Genomic DNA, 20,824 nt, shown 5'->3' with positions numbered 1-20,824 from the left:
ACAGGAAAACCAGTTCATTGGCTTCTGGCATGGTCCAGTTCACAGAGGACAAGCTGAGAGTGGCGTCACGGCAGTAAGAGAAAAAAGGAAGGAGAATTTGAAATGTTCAGGAAACAGAATCAGTAAGAACCTCGATTTGTCCCTCATCACTTGTGGGTGAAAAGACAGGTAAGTGAGTTTTGTTTGGTCACTCATTATTTCAATTAGGCAAACCCTGACTCACCGTCCCTTCAGGTGTTTGCTGCCAAGGCCCTCCTTTCTCCTTGACCTCACAAAAACATTTAGGCCAAGAATTTTGTTTCTCAAGCTTACACTTCATTTTGCATTATTTTTCATTCAGAGTTTAGTCTGCAAAAGAGATCCAGTGTGTCCCTAACTGAATAGTGAAGTAATTCATAGGCATTAGAAGATGGGTTAATAGAGCAACCCATAACAAATGGCAGGAATCCAAGAATTCGGAGTTTCCCCGTCATGCAGAGGATTAGACCTGTGTTCAGTCTGGTGGCCTCTAGCCACGTGTGCCTTTTGAGCACTTGAAGTATGGCTAGTGGGACGAACTGTAAGGTTTTGGTGAAACCATTTTGTTGTGATAGGACCAAATTTCCCTTTATCTGGCCCATTGTGTAAGATGTGAAACCAGTGTCTTGCTTGTGTCACACATAAACACATCACCAGTTGATGTCAAAGAACTGATTCCATCCTAACAATATTTTACTAACCAAAGTATAATATGTTTGAGTACTTTCTGCCAGCAGCATGCATTACTGTGCCTATGTAAATCATTAGTAATTGAGATGCCTTTGTTCATATTAATATAAATTATTTTTCTGGTTTAAAAAAGTAAGTATGGACCAATTATTAAGTTTAAAATCAGTGCGGATACAGAACTGAGCTAGTCCCACAACTGGAACAATAAAGATTAGAAGGTATATTACAAATTTCATGGTGAATGACAATTACAAGTTGCATCAGAGGAAAAGGAAAACCAGTGTAAAAAAATTAAAGGTAGTAAAATAAGCAACAGTAAGATACATTTCCTTCAAATACTTACTGAGTTTAATGTTTCCCAGCAACAGTCAAAAAAGAATAATAGGTGAAATTAATCAGTTGAAATAAGAATTAGAAGTCCAACAAAGATTTTTTTTTTAAAGATTTTATTTTTATTTATTTGACAAAGAGACAGCCAGCGAGAGAGGGAACACAAGCAGGGGGAGTGGGAGAGGAAGAAGCAGGCTCATAGCAGAAGAGCCTGATGTGGGGCTTGATCCCACAACGCGGGGATCACGCCCTGAGCTGAAGGCAGAGGCCTAACCGCTGTGCCACCCAGGCGCCCCAAAGATTTTTTTTTTTTTATAAAAAGCTATAACAGGGTATGAGCTTATAGATTTGGTCAGCTATAAAGTGTTTGCATTCTTCCACGGGAAAAAACATTTTAATGGAGATACGATATAAAAAATATATTTCTATTATGGAAACTTTGTTAGAAAATGAAGTCTTTTCAGTTATACCAGCAGTTACCTATAGAATAGAAGACCTTCCTGCTACTCTTAAAGATTGTTCAAAATTTAATAGTTGAAAGTACTTACTAGCTTTCGATGAATTGTGTGATATAAAAGACACCAGGTAATACATGGTGTATGCTTTTTCTTAAAGGACTTTCAAATGTACAAAGAAATGTGAACTCTTAGCCTAAAATCAGACTTACGACATAGAAATTTTTGTGTCTTTTATACCTGCCAAAGAATTTCTTCTAGATATGAAGAAAGATCGTTTCTATCACTACAGGCAATGCTCAGCTATGTTAGGTCCAAAATCTGGGTTTATTGGAATTTTAATGAGCCTGGATTTCCTTTATTGTTTTGCTTCACCTTATGATGCTTATTGAAAATAGTTGTACTTTTCTGAAACAGACTGAAAAGTCGTAGTTGTTAAAATTAAGTTTATATAATTTTAAATCAAGGAACTGTCATCACCAGTTTGTGAAGACTTCGGAGGGCTAGACGGCAGTTTAATGATCTTGTTTTCTTTACTAATGCTCATTGGTTAAATTATGAAGGAACTTTAACAATGGTTTACTGTTCTTGTAATACCAATTTAAGATTATCTTGCAACAAAAGAAATGCTTGCTAAATATTCAGTGATCAAAAGCAAACCATGTCAGTATGATACACATTTTCTTACCAGTATCAATCTGTATATGAGTGAACCAAAATTGAAGCTCCAAGGAGCGGAAGGAGTATTTGTGACTTTCACAGACAGGTACAGGAATTTATATTGAACTTCATGATACAAACCAAGAATGCTGATTTTTGTATATTTTCTAACAAATTTTAACTGTCACCACATTTTGTAAATTGGCTGCTAAAACTACAAGAAAAATTTGAAGAATGCTTTGTTGATATCTTGCTAAGTTAAGTTGCTTTTCCAATTATGCAAATTTGAATATGATGTTACTCTAGAGCTGACATAAGAATTAATGAGTACTTGAATGAAAATGTTCTTGGAGACAAGTTGATAAGCTTTTGCTACAAAGTTAAATAGATTATAAAAGAATAAACGGGTTTTGTTGATGTGGTTTCAAAAAATTTTTTTAATGACTTGACTCACGGGAAAACAACTATATTTGGGATAATTTGGATATATGAATCTACTTTTTCAATTATGTTTTATGTAATTGTCAAAATCATTAAAATATTACACTAGAAAATATTAATGCAAAAAGTGGTAAAGGAGGAATAAACAAGAGCGTGAGACTGAAAAAAAGTAAAATGGCAGGCATAAATCCAATAATATTAAATGTGAATGGATTAAACAAGATCAGACTGGATAAAAATAATCAAACCATATGCTAACTACAGGAGACACACTTCAGACTCAAAGACGCAAACAGTCAACGTTGAAATAAAAGGATGGAAGAAGGTATGCAAACAAACTAAGAAAGTTGGTGTGGCTATACTAAGAAGATAAACTAGACTTGAAAACCAAAAACATTACTAGAGATAAAGAGGAACGTTTTATAATCACGAGCAATGCTAAACGATAACCACAACCTAACATGAAGCAAAACTAACAGAATGAAAGGGATAGACAATCAACATTAATAGTTGTCCAATACCCCATTCCCAATGGGTAGAACAACTAGGCAGAAGATCAACAAGGAAATAGGATACTTGAACAACACTATAAACCGAGTAGACTTAACAGACATGTATAGAACATTCCACCTCCCCATACCAGAATACGTATTCTCAAGTGCACAGGGAATGTTCTCCAGTAGACCATAGGCTATGCCATAAAACAAACCAAGAAGTTTATTTTTTATTTATTTTTTTAAAGATTTTATTTTATTTATTTGACAGAGATAGAGACAGCCAGCGAGAGAAGGAACACAAGCAGGGGGAGTGGGAGAGGAAGAAGCAGGCTCATAGCAGAAGAGCCTGATGTGGGGCTCGATCCCATAACGCCGGGATCATGCCCTGAGCCGTAGGCAGACGCTTAACCGCTATGCCACCCAGGTGCCCCAAGAAGTTTAAAGAATTGAGATTGTACCAAGTATATTCCATGATCATAATGAAGGGAAGCTAGGAAGAAAGTTGGGAAATTCGGAAATATGTGGAAGTTAAACTACACTCCTAAATACCACTGGGCCAAAGGAAGAAAAAAATCTGAAGAGAAATTAGAAAATATTTTGAAATAAAAGACGTAACACACCAAAATTTATGTGATGCAGTGAAAGCAGTAAAGGGAAATTTGTAGCTGTAAATACCTACATTTTAAAAGATCTCAATAACCTAACCTTCCACTTCAAAACTGGAAAACAAAGAGCAAGGTAAACCCAAAGCAAGCAGAAGAAGGGACATAATAAGGACTTGAGCAGAAAATAATGAAATAGAGAATAGAAAAACAGAGAAGTCAACAGAAAAGTTGATGCTTTGGAAAGATCAGCAAAATTGATGAGCCTTATACTGAGCAGGGAAAAAAATTACTAGAATCAAGAATAAAAGGGGGGACATTACTACCAACCTTACAGAATAGGAAGGATTATTATGGAGTACTATGGACAATTGTCAAATGACAGAGATTGGGAGATGAAATAGACAAATTCTTAGACAAATTAACCAAAACTGACAAGAAGAAATAGAAAATCTGAATAAATGTATAACAAGAAATTGAACTAAAAGTAAAAACTATGTGGAAAGAAAAGCCCAGGTCCAGATGGTTTCACTGGTGACTTCCTCCGGGTACTTAAGGATAAATTATTCTTCACAATCCCTTCCAAAAATTAGAAGAAGGAACACTTAGCTCATTCTGTGAGACCAGTGTTACTCTGATCTCAAAGCCAAAGAAAGATGTCACATGGAAAGAAAACTACACACTAACGCTGCTTATGAATAAAGCTAGGAAAATCTTCAGCAAAATACCAGAAAACTGAATCCAGCAACATATATAAAATGACCATACACCATGACGAAATGGGATTTTTATCTAAAAAATGCCAGGTTGGCTTAATATCCCCACTTAATGTAATACACTATCAATAGTATGAAGGCGATACCACAGGATCACTTCATTAGGCACAGAAAATGTACTGACAAAATTCTATAACCTTTTATTTAACAACAACAACGAAACACCAAATTAAGAATGGGAGAGATCTTCCTCATCCTGATAAAGGGCTTTTTCAAAGAACCTACAACTGACATCCTACTTAATGGTGAAAGAGTGTGAAGGCTTTCCCTCTAAGATCAGAAAAAAGACAAGATGTTCACTCATCACTTCTCTTCAACATTGTACTAGAAGTTCTAGCCAGGGAAATAAGGCTTGAAAATGAAATAAAAAGTAATAAGATCAGAGAGGAAGAAATAAAATTGTATTTGCAGATGACATGATCTTGTACATAGAAAACCCCAAGTAGTCCATACACCAAAAACCTATTAGAACTAATAAATGAATTCAGTAAAGTTATTAGAAACAAGATCAATATACAAAAAACATTGTATTTCTATTCACTACAAAGAACAAATAAAAAATTAAAGCAATTGCATTACAATAATAATAGAGTAAAATACTTAAGAAGTTTAATGAAAGAAATGGAAGGCTTGTACACAGAAAATTTTATAAAGCATTGAAAGAAGACCTAAATAAGTGTTAAGACTTTTCATGTTCATGGACTGAAACACCTAATACTATTAAGATGACAATTGATCTATAGATTGATCTCCCCAAATTGATCTATAGATTCAGTTGTCGTCCTATCATAGTTCCAGCCGGCTTTTTGTTTGTTGCAGAAATTGACAAGTTGATCTTAAAATTCACAGAAATCCAAGGAACTCCAAAGAGCCAAACAATATTGAAAAAGAACAAAGTTGGAAGACTCAAACTTCCTGAGTTCAAAATGTATTACAAAGCTTCAGTAATCAAGAAGTGTGGTGTTGGCCTAAGGATAGCATATATAGATCAATGGAGTTGAATCGAGAGACCAGAAATAAACCCTTACATTTATGGTCAAGACAAAGGTAACCAAGACACCTTATTAGGGGAAGGAATAGTGTCTTCAACAAATGGGGCTGGACAACAATATCCGCAAGCAAAAGAATGAAGTTGGACCTCAGTCTCACACCATGTACAATAATTAAAAGGAATACTAAAAAAAAAAAAAAAAAAAAAAAAAAACCCTAAATGTAAGAGTAAAACTAAAATTCCTTAGGTAAAACATCAGTATAAATCTTCAAGACCTTGGGTTGAGTCATAGTTTCTTAGATAAGACATCTTAAAGTACAAGCAACCAAAGGAAGGAAAATAGATAAATTAGATTTCATCAGAATTAAAACTTTTGTGCTTCAAAGGAAAAGAAAGTGGAGCAATAGTTCACAGAATGGGAGAAAATATTTGTAAACCATGTATCTGATGAGTCTAGAACTCCAGAATACATAAAGAACAATTACAGCTCAACAAGGAAGAAACAGCCCAATTTTAAAATGGGTAAAGAATCTGAATAGACATTCTCCAAAGAAGACCTGAGTTTCTCTTTGGAGTGATAAAAATGTGAAATTGGATAGTAGCAATGGTTGCACAGCATTGTGAATATTCTAAAAACCCTCTAAGTGGTATACTTTAAAATGGTAAATTTTACAGTATATAAATTATCTCAAAAACAAAATCATTTCATATGATTTCTTCTGAGACTTGAATTATTTGAGTTTCACTCCTGCTAATGCATGTAGTTGTACGCTGCATTGATACTGCTTTGTCTGCATATTCCAACGTCTACCCTTCTCTGCAAGTATCTTTGAGTCGTTCCTAGTTTTCTTTCTCCTTTCCCCAACCCTTAACAAACCATTCTGCTGTGGACATTCTGGTAGGTGCCACTGTGTGCGAGCTTCTCTGGAGTATAATCTCGAGGGTTGGAATTGCTAGGGGTTGGGACATGCATGTGCTTGACTTTACTAGATATGGTTACTCCTGTCCAAAGTGTTTCTGCTTACTGCCCCACCAGAAGTTTATAAGATTTTGCCATTGTTCCCCAACTTTGCCATTGCTCGTTTTCATCTCAGTTTTTGGCAATCTGATGGGTATAATGGTAACCCATTGTGATTTCTGTTTATATTTCCCTTATTAAAACAAGCTTTTTTTTTTTTTTTGCTATTTTGAGTTCCTCTTATGATTTTATGCCTGTTGAGGATTTTTGTCCTTTTCTGGTTAATTCATGACTCTTTATGTACTCAGGGTACTTACCCCTTATCGGCTAATGTGTATTGCATATCTTTTCTCAGTTGTCTTTTAATTCTTATATTTTTTTAACTTTGTACTTTGAAATATTTTTCAGTTTTCAGAATGAGTTGATTTTCTTGTGTCCTCCAAAATTTGCCAAATAGGCTATTTTTTCCCTCTGTATTAAAAACATATGGATTTAAACATATTTGATGAATGTCACTGCACTTCCCACCATTACTGATGTTCAAATTACCCCATCCTTGGCCAGTGAGAGACGTGTTCAAACTGGTCCCTGTGTCTTTTTGGCACAGTTCTGGCAGTCTTCAGCAGCTTCTATTCTGTTATAAAAAGATGTTCTAGGTTCATCTTTTATATTTCCTGCTCCATATCTGGAACCAGCCATTTCTCCAAAGACTCCTGGTTCCTTCAGTGAGAAATGGTATCTGGAAGCCACAATCCGGGTACAAGGATTCTCATTGCTCCTGGATTGGTCAGTTTCTGAAGTTTCTAGAAACTTTCAGGGGACAGAAATAAGAGATTTTTTTCCCCCTTACAGATCGAATACACCAGGCGATTGTACTTTCTGTTCGAATTTTGAGTTCTAAAGTTTTTGTGAAACCTTAATTAATTTTATACAAGCACCTCTTTTCCACTTTGCCAGACATCTCAGGTTTCAACGACACTCATGTAATTACTCGTTTGTCTTATCACAGAATATACAGAGAACGGCAACACCACCACCAAGAAAAGCTCAATTGTTATTACTGTTCTTCTCATCCTTGGGATGCTACCCACCCCTTCCCAGAATGTAGACTTAAATCACTATATTTGCATGTTACTGGGAATAGTTATTCTTTTTTTTTTAAGTCTATTTATTTATTTATTACTGATTTCCACACTCACTGTGGGACTTGAACTCATGACCCTGAGATCAAGAGTCCCACGCTCTTCCAATGGAGCCAGCCAGGTGCCCTGGAAGAGTTAGTTCCCACCACTGGAAACGAAGCTAGGTTCATTTCTCATTTCTTATTATCTCAATTTTTAGAAGTTGTTTTTTTTAAATTTATTTGGTCTTTTAGAATCATGTAAAATATTTACATAGTTACGAAGTCAAATGGGCCAAATAAGATATTTAAGGACATCTAGCTTTCCACCATATTCCCTCCCTCCCCGGGGATTATGGTTGGTCTCTTCGCAGGAATCTACAGCAGGGAGGAAGCCATTGCATTAGCCTCGGGCCTACTCCCGGTCTGGTCTCCCTCTTCTACTAAGCGCTGCGATTGCCCGTCCAGTGCTTGCCTGGGAAGGCTCCAGAGGTAGAAGGCAGCAGGGCCACCTCAGGACAGGGTCCTTGGCCGAGCCCCCAAGCCCACTGTCAGTTCCAACAAGCCCCCATAGTATGAACGTCCTTCCCGCGACCCCCTTGAACGTTTGAATCTGGTGCGTCAACTGAGGACCATATGTAATGTCGGGAAGAGTTGGCCTGTGGTCATTTCAGGTCCGGTCACGTCCCCACTGCCTTCTTCGCCAGAGATGCAGAGTGATTCATCTCATTACTGGTTCATGTTTGTCCAGACCAGAGCCATACACAAAGATCCAGAACCCTTGAGAATCTCCGGGGCAGTGGTGTTGATGGGAGATTTAAATTTGATCAGCGTCCTGGTGAGCTGCCTGTTCTCTAAGTTGGCCTGTGAACTTGTCAAAAGGCTTCCTCCCCCATTTAAATCCCTGAGCGTCCTTGTCAAAGTAGGAACAGAAGAAAGCCAGACCCATGTTTTCATATAAAACAGATGCAAATGTAGTCAGATTGTCTGTGTTGGGTGGGTTGCTAGTCAAGCCAGGGGGAGCCCTTCCCAGGAAACGTTATCACGAAAAAAGGATTTACTGGGAAGTTTCTCCTGAGACAGACGTCAGTATCCGGCTCTGGGCCCCTTCCCATCAATAGCAAGAATCAGTCCAGAAATGCTTCTGGTAGAAGCCACTAAATTATTTCATTGAAACTACCAGAAACCACAGGGAAAAACCAAACAAAAGACAGACTTCCTGCAGCCTTCAATCCTGCCTTGTTCCAGGGAAGAAACAAAAACAAAACTTTCGTGTATTAGCAACAAATGGCTTTGTTTGGACGGTTAGACACAGCCTAACAGGTGGGGGAAAAAATCCCAGTTTTAACCAACTAACGCTTGCCTGACGCCCAACACCTTTAGTTGCTGGCTCTGTGTCACCCGCCAAGTGTCACAGTGTCCCTCACACACATATGCACACTTCCCCCCCCCCACGTAATCTGGGGCACAGCGCACCTCCTGAGGGGTAGGGACCGTCCCACCGCCAGCCCCCTCTTTCTGCAGCACCATCACTCCGGGCAGGGGGAGGAGCGGGGATTGGTATCAAGGCAAGAAAGAAGAAATCAGCCCCAAAGCTGCTGTTCTCCGAGTTTATTGAGAGTAGGGGAAGGGCTCGGATGGTCGGGGCGGGGCGGCAGGTCCCCAGCCTGCAGGTGGCAGCATCTTGTCCTCCGGCAGCGACACTCCGGCCTGGGCTCAGCCAATGTACGTCAGGGCCCCCTGCAAAGGAGACGCCAGGTGTGTGCTCTCCTCCAGCCCACTGCCCCTGGGCACCTGAGGGGACTCAGGGCGGGGTTCCTGGAGGAGTCACACCTTACCCCCAGGGGCCCTCCGCAGCCCCCCTGCCTTTCCCATGAGGTCAACCCCGTTCCCACCCAAGGCCATCCTGCCTTTCCTGGGGGCAGGCTGTGAGGTTTCCCTGAGGATGGCTGGGGAGTGCGCAGGGTTCCCCCATTACCAGCAGCGCCTTCACGGCCCCCATGGCCTCCATGGCCTCAGGGCCCAGCTCGGCCACGCACTTCCTGGAACCCTCCACGAGATGCTCCACTGGGATCCCCAGGATGGTCAGCATAAACTTCAGGGGGTTGAAGCCTCCGAGGAAGGGGGGGCCCCTGGCTCCTGCCCCGGCCACGGCTCCTGCCCCGGCCACGGCTGCTGCCCCAGCCTCTGCAGCAGTGTTGAGGGCACGCGAAGCGGAGGCCACAGGCTTGGCCATAGAGTTCAGGAAGAGAGTGGCGGCTGCAGACACAGTAGAGAAGGCGGCCCCCATCTGGACCGGTGCTCCACGGAGCCCCGCCGAGGGCCTGTCTCCTCCAGGAGGTGTCGTTCACCCCTCACCCTCGACCCCCTCCTTTGCTGACAGCTGCCCTGTGTGAGCTGGGGGTTCCAGCTGGTTGGGAGAGGCAGCCACGTAAACAGATCGGCGTGGCCCAGCTAGCAGGTGGCTGGACAGGGGCACATATGAGGCGGCCCAAGAGTGTAGGGAGGAGAAGAAAGCTCTGAGTGGGGGTCCAGGCAGGCTTCTTGGACGAGGGGACACCTGGGCTGTGCCTTGAAGGATGAGGCAGAGGGCAGACAGGTAGTTCCAGACTGGGGCCTGCGCTGGCACTGGCCCACCCCGGTGTTGGGTGGAAAGGAGATACCAGGGCCCATAGGGACATGAGAGGAAGCCTGAGGGCCCCGGGCAGGGCAGACCCGGGAGGGCCTTGAAGGCCCCAGGCAGGAGCAGGACTTCCTGACCAGAGGGATGGGGAGCCCAAGGGGGTAGAAGGCTGAGGAGTGGCCTGGTACCCCAGGCAGAGACGACAGGGTCAGGACCAGCTACCGTTGGGGCCAGGAGATGAGCAGAGCCACCACCAGGGTCCTACAGCAAGGAGCTGGGAACTGAGGCGGGCAGCACTCACCGGGGTGGCCGAGCAGAGCCACGCAGAGCACCAGGAAGGCAGCGGTGAGCTTCATGGCTGGTCCTGGGAGCAGAGACAGGCTTTGCTATGGGCTTCATATACCCTGTCCTCACCCCTATCCAGGCTGGGGCCTCACCCACCACGTCCTCCCAAGCAATGTGCTGTTTGCTCAGCTAATAGAGCCCTGGCCAACTTCCTGCTCGGGCCGGTGGGCCCTGGGAAGCCCGTGCCCCCTACCCCGCCTGGGTCTCAGGGACTTCCTGTTGGCAGGGACCCTGGGCCCGAGGGCTGGGCTCTTCAGCGAGAGCAGGAATGCAGGCTACGCTCTGTGGGCGCAAGCCTCACCCAGGTCTTTGCCTTTGCAGAGAGCTCCCTGGCTGGCCCTCCAGCAGTGCTGTGCGCCCCGGGGGAGGAAGGGGCAGATGGGTGCCCCAATCCTTCCCCCCGCTGCCAGAGCTTAGAAATGGCATGCAGTGGGGGTCCTCCTGGCTCCTCTGGTCCTGGAGAGGCAGAGAAGAAACTCAAGATAGCAAACCGGCCCCCTGCCCCCAGGTGAGGCCTTACTCCTGGTCACTTCCCTGGTGGGGCCACAGGCAGCTACCAGCGAGAACAGAAAGACCCAGGACATTTTTCCATCTTTGCAATCAGTCTCCATGCCAGAAGTTTCTTTAGAAGTCCTCACACATCTGTCACTACGGAGTATGACTCTGGAGAATAAGAAAACGTATTTAGCCCCGGGACCTTTAGGCTCATCAGTGGGAAGATCTGAGTTTTCAGAGAGTGTCCCAGAATACCCCCACTTTGGTTATGAGGGTGTCTTGACCTTTGCAGCCAGTGGGTGTCCAACCACTCCTGAGCCCCCCACGGCCTGAGTCACCTCTGCAGACAGCCCAGGGCTTCGTAGTAGCCGTGATCAGTGCATGAACATTCACATGGCCTTCACACAATTCTTACACTTTTCCCTGATTGTTTGGGGAGGGAGGCCTTTGCATTATAAATGTATGTTTTTTGTTGATCATTGTGGACGTAATTTCAATAGGAAATGCATTTTCAATGTGTAAAACGTCACCTTCGAGGGATTTTTTTTCTGAAGCGCTGCTGGGACGAGCCCCGACAAGAGCACCAGATGGGGTTAAAGGGGCAGCAGGGTGGGAAAGGCAGCTCGCCCCAGGCCGTGCCCACGGTGCCCCCCGAGCCTCATCCTCTCCAGGGGGCATTCACCAAATGGACCAGCCCCCTCCCACAAAGCCTGGTTGGGCAGGTGGGATTACCTCCTCCCACCAGTCGGGGTGACCCTGCCTCCCCCCACAGGCCAGAAGGGTTTGTTTCTCTGTGATGTCCTGCACTTGGGGAAGGACTCGTACTTTGAGGAGAAGCGGAGGCAGCTGGGGATTGTGTGTGGGTCGGGGTGGGGTGGGTAGTGCTGCTGGAATGTTCTCAGAGGCCTCCCGTTCCTTTGAGACCTGGTCACGTGGATCTCATAAGAGCAGGCGTGGCTCATCCCGGCTTGGGGTCCCAGGGTCGCCCAACCGCTCAGGTGCAGCCGCAGCCAAAGGACCCCAGACTCCTGGAGCCTTGGGGGGTGGGGAGCGTGGAGAATCTCAGCTGCAGAGCCACGTGGAGAGACGGAGGAGGGCCGAGCTCAGGCTCCATTCTCCTTGGTGACTTGAGCCATGACTTTCAAGTAACATTTGGTTGTGGGAAAGGTGGACGGGGCTGCTCTCTTGTCGGTCAAACTCGGCACGTGGTGGCATTGTGGGCGCCAGCCAGACCCCGTGGCTGCGGGGCACCAGAGGGCACCCCTGTCTGTAAAGCTCGAACAACACAACTGAGCATAGTTCCAAATCAGAACTGGGATGGGGCAGGGTGCTGGGTGACTGGTCCTCAGAGTCAACTTCATTACTGACCCATTTCACGGTTCTAGGGGCTGTATCTTGGTAGCAGTCATCAGGATGCAGGGGAGCCATGCACCTGTCGCTGATGGCAGGGTGCAGGAGGCCCCGACGCCTGGTCACCCACACATCTAGCTGCTAGACGGAGTGAATCTGCAGAAGAAAGAAAGGGACAGACCATGTTTCTTACAAGGGTGGGAGATCTAGGCCTCTGCTTGCGCTTGGCCTGCCGCTGTCCCCAGCGACAACGGCTCCTGCCAGCTGGTCCATGCCCTGCAGGGTTGAGGGGTCCTGCTCACTGGTGGGCCCACTGCTCTTCCTCTTTTGTCTAAGTAGCTGTGGGTCAGCCGGTGCTGGTCCTCTCTGCACCTCGGCTCACCTCTATCACAGGAATAGGCTGGGAAAGCAGCCCCTTGGGCCCGCAGTCTAGGCTCTGGGCTCTGGCCCAGGCTTCAGGGTCCATAGTTCAAGGCCCAAAGTCCTCTGGTGTCTTGTTCTTCTCTGCCATTGCTCCTCTGGGGGTCCCAAAGGGATGGCGGAAGCTAGGATGGATTCCTTGGGTTTTTGGCCAAGACCCATCTAATGGCCCTGCAATCGTAACACTGGGGACAGAGACAGATGGCTTTTTCTTGAGCTTGACCTTCTCAAAGGCACTCAATGATGACCAGGGCCCAACCAGAGAAGACAGTTAAAGGAGTTGACCCAGAATCATGGAGCCAGGGTACACAGGATCTGAACCTTCTTGACTTTCCTCACCAGAGCAAAGCCACGGTCACTGTGTCCCCAGCTGACCTCTCATCTTTGCTTCTGGTGCCCAGGGCAAGGACCCCCACAAATATTCATTACATCTGAGATAAGAGGGAGTAATAAAAGTAGTTCATGAGGTCACATTTAATATTTTTTTGGTAATTTTTTTTCTGATATCAAACACAAGTGCCTCATACTTTTATTTGCTAAGTTTTGTCTACTGCTCTTGCTGATTCTTCCCAAATTCTCTGACAGAAGCCTTCACTAGGGTCCTTTATGGGATGTGGACATTTACAGAGACATCCTTGACAATCCCCTGTCCTCCTGTTCCATTCTAGCGAGGGGGCACCAGGGGCGGCCCCATCCTGAGAATTTTGTCCAGGAAATTACCTCCTCCTGGGTTGTGTGGGTCCCATCCTCTCCTCCAGTTTCCCAGGAGGGTCAAGGTCAACCTCAGGCTCCAGCCAGGATGGGGCCGGGGTGGTCACTGGCTGTGTGGGTGGAAAGGGGTCCGGGGCTTCATCTGCTCTGCTCACAGGACTGTCAACAAGACAGCCCGTTTCCATCCCTGGTCCAGCCTCCCCGTTCTGAGCCCTATGTGGGGCGGTGCCCACACAGATCGTGGGGTTCCCCATCCTTGGCACTGCCAATCCCTCCACCTACCACTCCCTGCCAGAAATGATTGTTCTATTGTCTGTCTAATAAAGTTAAAAAATTATTATTGAGATGAGATTCACATAACACGAAATTAACCACTTCAAGGTGAACCATGTTGTGCCACCATAACCTCTATCTAGTTCCAAGACATTTTCATCACCCCAAAAGGAAACCCCATCCCCATTAGGCAGTCCCTCCCCTTCCCCGCCTCCTCCCTGGCTCCTGCCAAAGCCTCAGTGCGTGGTCTGTCTCTGGGAATTTGCTTATTCTGGATATCTCACATAAATGTAATCACACCACACATGACTTTGTGTGTCTGGCTTCTTTTGCTGAACATATTTTGAGGTTCATCCAGATTGTGGCACGTGTCCATTCCTTCTCACGACTGACTGTTGCATTGTATGTACAGACCACCAGCTGCTTTCCCACTTATCCACTGATGGGAGCTGTTTCCACCTTTTGGTTATTGTGAATAGTGCTGCCATGAACATGTGCATACAAACAATTATTTGAGTACCTGCTTTCACTTCTTCCGGTAGATACCCAGGAGTGGAATGGCAGGATTGTTCTATGTTTAACCTATTGAGAGATCTCCAAACTTGTATGTGTGCGTGCGTGTGCCCTGTTTTATATGAGGTTTCCAATTTTTCCACATCCTCACCAACCCCTTTTCTGTGTTTTTTTATTCTTCCTGTTCTAGCCATCCTAGTGAGTGTGAAATCGTACCTTAATTATGTTTTTGATTTGCATTTCCCTAATGACTGATGGCCATTTGTATATCTTCTCTGGAGACATTTCTACTCAAGTTCTTGGCCCATTTTTATGTTGGATTCTTTGTTAAATTTTTGTGGTGAGTTGTAAGAGTTCTTTATGTATTCTGCATACTAGACCATTATCAAATGGTTAGCAAACATTCTCTCCCATTCTGTAGGTTGTTTTTTCCCACTTTCTTAATAGTGTTCATTGATGCACAAAAGTTTTTAATTTGGTCAAGTCCAATTTACCTATGTTTTCTTTTCTTGCTTGTGCTTTTGTTGTCATTTCTTAAAATCCATTGCCAAAGTGGAGATTTGGTCATGAAGATTTACCCTGATATTTTCTTCTAAGAGTTTTATGTTTTTTGCTATTATAGTTGGGTTATTGATTAATTTTGAGTTAGTTGTATCTGGTGTGAGGTAGGGGTTCAACTACATTCTTTTGCATTTGGGTATCCAGTTCATCCACTTTTATTTTTTTAAAGATTTTATTTATTTATTTGACAGAGAGAGAGAGCCAGCGAGAGAGGGAACACAAGCAGGGGGAGTGGGAGAGGAAGAAGCAGGCTCTTAGCAGAGGAGCCTGATGTGGGGCTCGATCCCAGAACGCCAGGATCACGCCCTGAGCCGAAGGCAGACGCTTAACGACTGAGCCACCCAGGCGCCCCAGTTCATCCACTTTTTATCATCCAAAATTTTTTTGGCTTGTTTTGTCATTGTTGTTTTCTGGCCGGTTTTCTTTGCTTTTGTGGGTTTACAACTTGAAACAATTATTATTGGTCCAATTTTAGTAGAAACTTGGGAAAGAGCAAAGTCAGTGTGTATGCTTAATGGCAAATCACAAGATTGACCTTTGAAAAGGTCTCTGGTGTCTTCCTACCAGCTTCGTTCTCCTGGTCTCTCAGTGGTGGGTGCTAACCTTCTCATCTCTAATGACCATTGTCAAGGCAAGCATGGAGAAAGCAAGCCCCATGTTTTCTTAAGAAAGTAATGACTAAAATTGTTTTGAAATGTTTAATGGTTTATTGATAGAAGGCAAGAGAATACTTTGGGGGGAAAATAACCAGGGTTTACAAGTTTTGTAGACAACAGAAATCCCTTGTGGGGTTTGAGAGTCCTCAGGGGTCAAACCCCCATCTCGTTAATCTCCCCATGTGCAAATCTAATTCTAGAAGTTAGTCCTACAGACATAACCAGACATGTCAACAGAAGTGGCTTGTGACAACATCCGTGACAATTACTTATAAGAGGAGGCAGGCCTGCAGGGTGCCTTTTGTGGGGTCCTCAGTACTTTTGCCTTGGTGGGTGGATTCTTCTTCCATAAATTTAATATATATATATACATATATATATACATATATATATATATATATATATATATATTTCATGACTGTATTGTTGAATCTAGGCTGGATGCATTATACATATTCATTACCATTATATTACTTTTTTTTATTTAAAGAGACTCTAAAATGAAAGTCTTTTTGAGGCCTTAAGTGCCTCACCGGCCCTTCGCTCTGGGCCTCCTGTACCTGGAGCAGAAGCCATCGGTCTTTAGTGGAAGTAACTGGAGAAAATTTAGTGCAGTGTCACGGAAACCTTGAGTCCTCTGCATAATGTCACTGCCAAAAATGACGCAGGGAAACATTGCGCATCTGGACTGGGGTGGGATGTGTGGGGGATCACCTGCTGGTCTGCTCCGCACCCTGTCAGTGATACTGCCCTTGAGCCCCGGCATTGCCTGAGCTCACGTAGCCTGGTCCGCAGTTGCTGAGTTGTAAAGGCAGCTCTGGGCCCGGCTCTGCCCAACACTCACTCCAGGTTCCAGGGTGTTGATCAAGTCCAACCCATGCTTCATTGCCAGGATGGGGTGCACCCCGCCAGCACCCCAAGCCCGGTCCAGATGAGGGACATCTTCCTGTGTCATTTTTGACCATGGCATCATGAAGAGGGCCACTTGGAGAGGAGGCTGACCGAAAAGGGGAGAGTCCTGTTCTCTGTGCCGAGAGAGCTAGAATGGTCTTCTGGTCATGTTTGCTTTGCTGGCCTGTCTGCCTCCAAGTCGGCCTCAGTACCGAGGGAGCTACCCTGTTTCTATGAGGGGGCTGAGCCCAGCCGCAGCTGACTGGAGAGGATCGGCACCGAACTAGGCGGGGATCCTGCAAGCCAGGGCCCCATCCAGGATTCTGCACTGGGGCCCCCGAGGTGCTGGCCTTGACCCAAGTGATCAGGGTGGGTAGACCTTGGGACCTGACCTGGGGACGCCTTGCACTGTGCAGACAGGACCAGAGACAGCTGACGGCCAGGCAGGACCAGAGTGAAGCCAGAGGAGGAAGAGGCAGGCAGTGTGTGGGTTCCCAGCAGCCCCGGCTTCCTGGTGGCGACCCGGTGGTCTCCCTGCCTCCCCTTCCTGGAGTTCTTTACCTTTAATGTACCACCCCCTCCTCCGTGCCCCCTTCTGGCCCATGGTGGTTGGAGTAGGCCTGCTCCTGGCTCCCCACACAGTGATGGTAGACGGACTTCAAATGCCCCCCAAGATTTCGAACCCCAAAAATATGTCCCATACGTCCCCACAGCTACCCAGCAAACTGTGTCACAGTGTCCTTGTCTCACCACTGAGGCCAAGGGACTGGCCTCCGGCCCCTGAATCGTAAAGGTCAAGGCCAGGACTTACTCAAGGCCTCACCTCACGCCAGCTTTCAGAGCCCCTCCCGCCCCCCCAGTCCCCTGCGAACCTCTAGCAGCAGGTGCTGGCGGAGGAGCTGATGCTGTAACAACTCACCACACACTTGGCGGCTGAAAACAGCACACAATTATTCGCTCATAGTCTGGAGGCTGCAAGTCCAGTATCTCTGGGCTGAAGTGCAGGTGCGGTCAGGGCCAAGCTCCCTCCAGAGTCTCAGTGAGCCCCTCCCAGCTTCTGGGGGCTGCCCACACTCTGCGGCTGCTGCTGGTACCACTCCCATCTGTCTCTGTGGTCATGTAGCCCCCTCTCCCCTTTTCTGTGTGTGCGTGCACGTGTGTGTATTTGAGCGTGTATGTGTGCATGTGTGTGCACGTGTGTACATGTGCACATGTGTGTGCATGCGTGTGCGTCCGTGTGCGTGTGTGTGCGTGTGTGCACATGTGTGTGTGAAATCTCTATGACTCCCTCTTCCAGACTACGTGCCATTGCTTGCATTCAAGGCACCAGGACAGTCTCCTCATCTTCATTTCAAGACAGTTAACTTAGGGTGCCCGGGTGGCTCAGTCGGTGAAGCTTCTGCCTCTGGCTCAGGTCACGATCCCAGGGTCCTGGGATGGAGTCCCGCATCGGACTCCTTGCTCAGCAGGGAGCCTGCTTCTCCCTCTGCTGCTCCCCTTGCTTGTGCTCTCTCTCTTTCTGACAAAGAAATAAAATCTTTTAAAAAAAAGATGATGAACTTCATCACATCTGCCAACACTCTTTTTCTATATGAGATGACATTCAAAAGCTCAGGAAGTAGGACCTGGCGAGTTTGGGGCTGCTTCTGCACGCATCACAGCCTCCAAGCTCGGTGCAGCCTCCTCCCCGGGTCAGGCTGGTTGAGGGCATCCGGAGGGGCGTCGGAGCCTAGCTGGCATGAGGTGAGGGCACAGCACAGGCAGCAGCCGGCTGTCCCCCCCGGACCTCCCCGTGCTGGCTGCCATACACTGGCTCCTGCTGACAGAGGGCCTGTTGACACGGAGGGGCTGCTCCTGCCGACGACACAGTCAGCCTGTCCTGGGCCACGTCAGCGGGACCTCCTTTGGGCCAAAACAAACATTGACTTGCTCCTCTGGGAGTGAGATGCCGAAGGTGGACGGAACCGTGGTGGCCCTGGGTGGGTGGGTCGGTCACCAACTGTCGGTCTGCAGAAGGACCAGGACGCCCACCAGACCCCAGAGCCAGGCGCTCGGGCAGGCAGCCAGCTGCCCCCTCCTGGGCCTCCTGGCTGTGACTTCAGCAGACACGGACAGGGGCCTGCCGACAGCCGTCCCCATGCTGTGACAGACAGCAGGCCCTCACATCCGGATGGGGCCACCACGCACCGCATCCTCCATCCCTGCGGTCCCAGGAGCTCCCTTAGTCTCTTCCACCCCTTGAGCCAGATCAGCGTCTCTGCCTCTGCGCCCTGCCTGGTAGCCTGGCTCAGCAAACGGAGCAGACTGCCGTGGACCATGACAGCACTTCCCTCTGTCAGCGAGGAGCGTGGCTGCTCGGGCAGGTGGGTCCAGCCCCGCCCTGCACACCTGTGCGTGGCTGGAGAGGCCCCCCCACCCCCGCCACCATGCTGGTGGGCGTCTTGGTTACCATGCATCTCCAGAGCTCGCCCGATCTCAGGGGGCCCTCCATGCCCACCTGGTGCTTTTTCTACCATAACTCACCATTGCGTGGTCCCCTTGGGGCCACTTATGTCTGGGGGCTGCTGAGGCCAGCCCTGGCAGTGTGATGGGCTCCAGGCCGTGATGGGAGGCTGCCCCAGCCTGAACTGCCTGTTTGCATCTCTGCAAGCCTGTGCACACACAGGCCATGCTGCCCTTCCTCGTTCTTTCTGGGCTTCTTTCCCACATGGGGAGCCCTGAGGGGTTCCTGGATCCTGGGCCCCCCCTCCCCCGCAGCAGCCTGGTCTCAGAGCCCCCCCCTCCAAGAGGCATGGCAACCCTGTCTCCTCCCAGGGAGGTCCTCCTGGGCCAGGACCACCACACCAGCTGACAGAAGATCCCCCACTCTCCTGCCCTGAGTGGTCACCATGAGGATAGGTGGGCCTGGCTGGGGCTTTTCTGGGAGCCAAGATGCAGCCATTCCAGTGGGGCCATGGAGTGGCTTGAAGACAAGCAGGCTGGGTGTGGGCTGCGGGCCTCACCTGCCAGGAGTAGAGCTGTGGGGTCACACCACGAATCTCTACCTTCACCCTGCCTTGCCCCGGGGGTCCTTCCTCTTCCTCATAGCTTGGTCACCCGGGCCCTGGGGCCCTGCAGCTCTGGGAAGTGTCCCCGTCTCCGTGGGGCCCTCACTTGGGTCAATATTGATCTGGCTTCTTCGAGTACTTCCTTCTGCCTCTTTCTTGACCGGGGTCCCCTCCCCGCAGAGCCCTGCTGCAGGGGAGGGTGGGGAGGGTCAGCTGCTGGCCACATGGCTTTGGTTGTGTGGGCTGGAGGCATTAGTGAAAGTGATGGGAAAGCTGGCCTGCATGGCTTAAGCAAAGACTGGAGTCCCGGGTTCCCAGACAGCCGTCCTCCCCAGGCCTGCGGGGGTCCCAGGATCCCTAGCACCGAGCTGCCCACAGTGACAGGGGTCTGGGGGGTCCGCTCCATGAGGTTCCCTGGGTCTCACTGCTCTGAGCGCTATGCTGACCTCAGCAGCTGGACCGAGCCATGTCTTGTACAACCAGGCCCCGTTTTCCTGTTTCAGCCTGGGCTGGAGTGAGGCCCTAGCGTACCGGGACCCAACGCACTGCCAGTGGTGTTTCCCTAAATGGAATGGTGTGGGGCGAGGGAGGGCAGAGTACCACGCTCATAGGTCAGAAGAAATGTAGCCCAGAGAGCGTCAGCAACCTGTCTGAGGTCCCGAGGCAGGTTGGTGGGTCTGCACGGTCTCCAGGGCCCCTCCCCATGTCGGGTGCCCCTTGGGACTAGAAAGCCCCCTCTGACCAGCGCTGGGGTGGGGAGCAGCCACCCACCAGGTGACGGGTGGGAGTTGGATCAGACCTCGAGGGATGTCCCAGCCTGGACTCCCGACCAGGGCTGCACCCACATAGACAGGGCTTGCTGCCATCCCAAAGTGAGGCCAGCTCCAAGCAATTCAACAGCTTAAATCCCAAGGGTTTAATAGCAATCCCTTCAGCTACTTCTGTTTCTCAGAGGCCATGGAGGGACCACCATATCTGGCTGTGCCCCAGGGAAGGGCAGCTGCGAAGAGGAGCTGCCTCCTTCCAGGGAGAGCCATGCTCTGCCGCCCCCCTGCACCCACGCCATCTCTGATGGGCTTCTGGAAGTGTCCAGGGCAGCGCAGAGATGTCACCCCCAGGGGACCATGCCCACTTGGCCCACTGGAACCCGCGTCCCATGGAGGGCAGTTGAGGCCCTCAAGGAGGCTGCCCCACCTTCCAGATCAATTCTCTCTCTAGCCACCCTTCAGGATGACCCTCACCCCAACATCTGGTTATGGCAACCTCTGGTCGAGCTGGAAAGTAACATATCTCCCTGCAAATACTGGCTCTGAAGGGACGGTGGCGGGCTCCCCCTCAGCCCTGCACAGCACAGGAATGACCTGCTCACCCTACAGCGGGGAGGACGCCAGTGTGTCCAGA

At 48.0% G+C, this 20,824-nt stretch overlaps 1 protein-coding gene across 1 annotated transcript; it reads right to left on the bottom strand.

The window, feature by feature from the left end:
- Positions 1-9,210: 9,210 nt before the first annotated feature.
- On the bottom strand, positions 9,211-10,594 carry SCGB3A1 (secretoglobin family 3A member 1). The gene is made up of 3 exons (XM_019808525.2): positions 10,463-10,594; positions 9,517-9,797; positions 9,211-9,278 (listed from the first exon to the last, which is right to left on the bottom strand). Exons 1-3 carry the CDS (start codon positions 10,515-10,517, stop codon positions 9,255-9,257), a joined length of 360 nt encoding a protein of 119 aa, XP_019664084.2. The 5' UTR covers positions 10,518-10,594; the 3' UTR covers positions 9,211-9,254.
- Between the last annotated feature and the right edge of the window lie 10,230 nt (positions 10,595-20,824).

Source organism: Ailuropoda melanoleuca, chromosome 3, assembly GCF_002007445.2.
Source record: "Ailuropoda melanoleuca isolate Jingjing chromosome 3, ASM200744v2, whole genome shotgun sequence".
Taxonomy (NCBI): Eukaryota; Metazoa; Chordata; class Mammalia; order Carnivora; family Ursidae; genus Ailuropoda; species Ailuropoda melanoleuca.
This window is presented reverse-complemented; position numbering and strand designations above follow the sequence as displayed.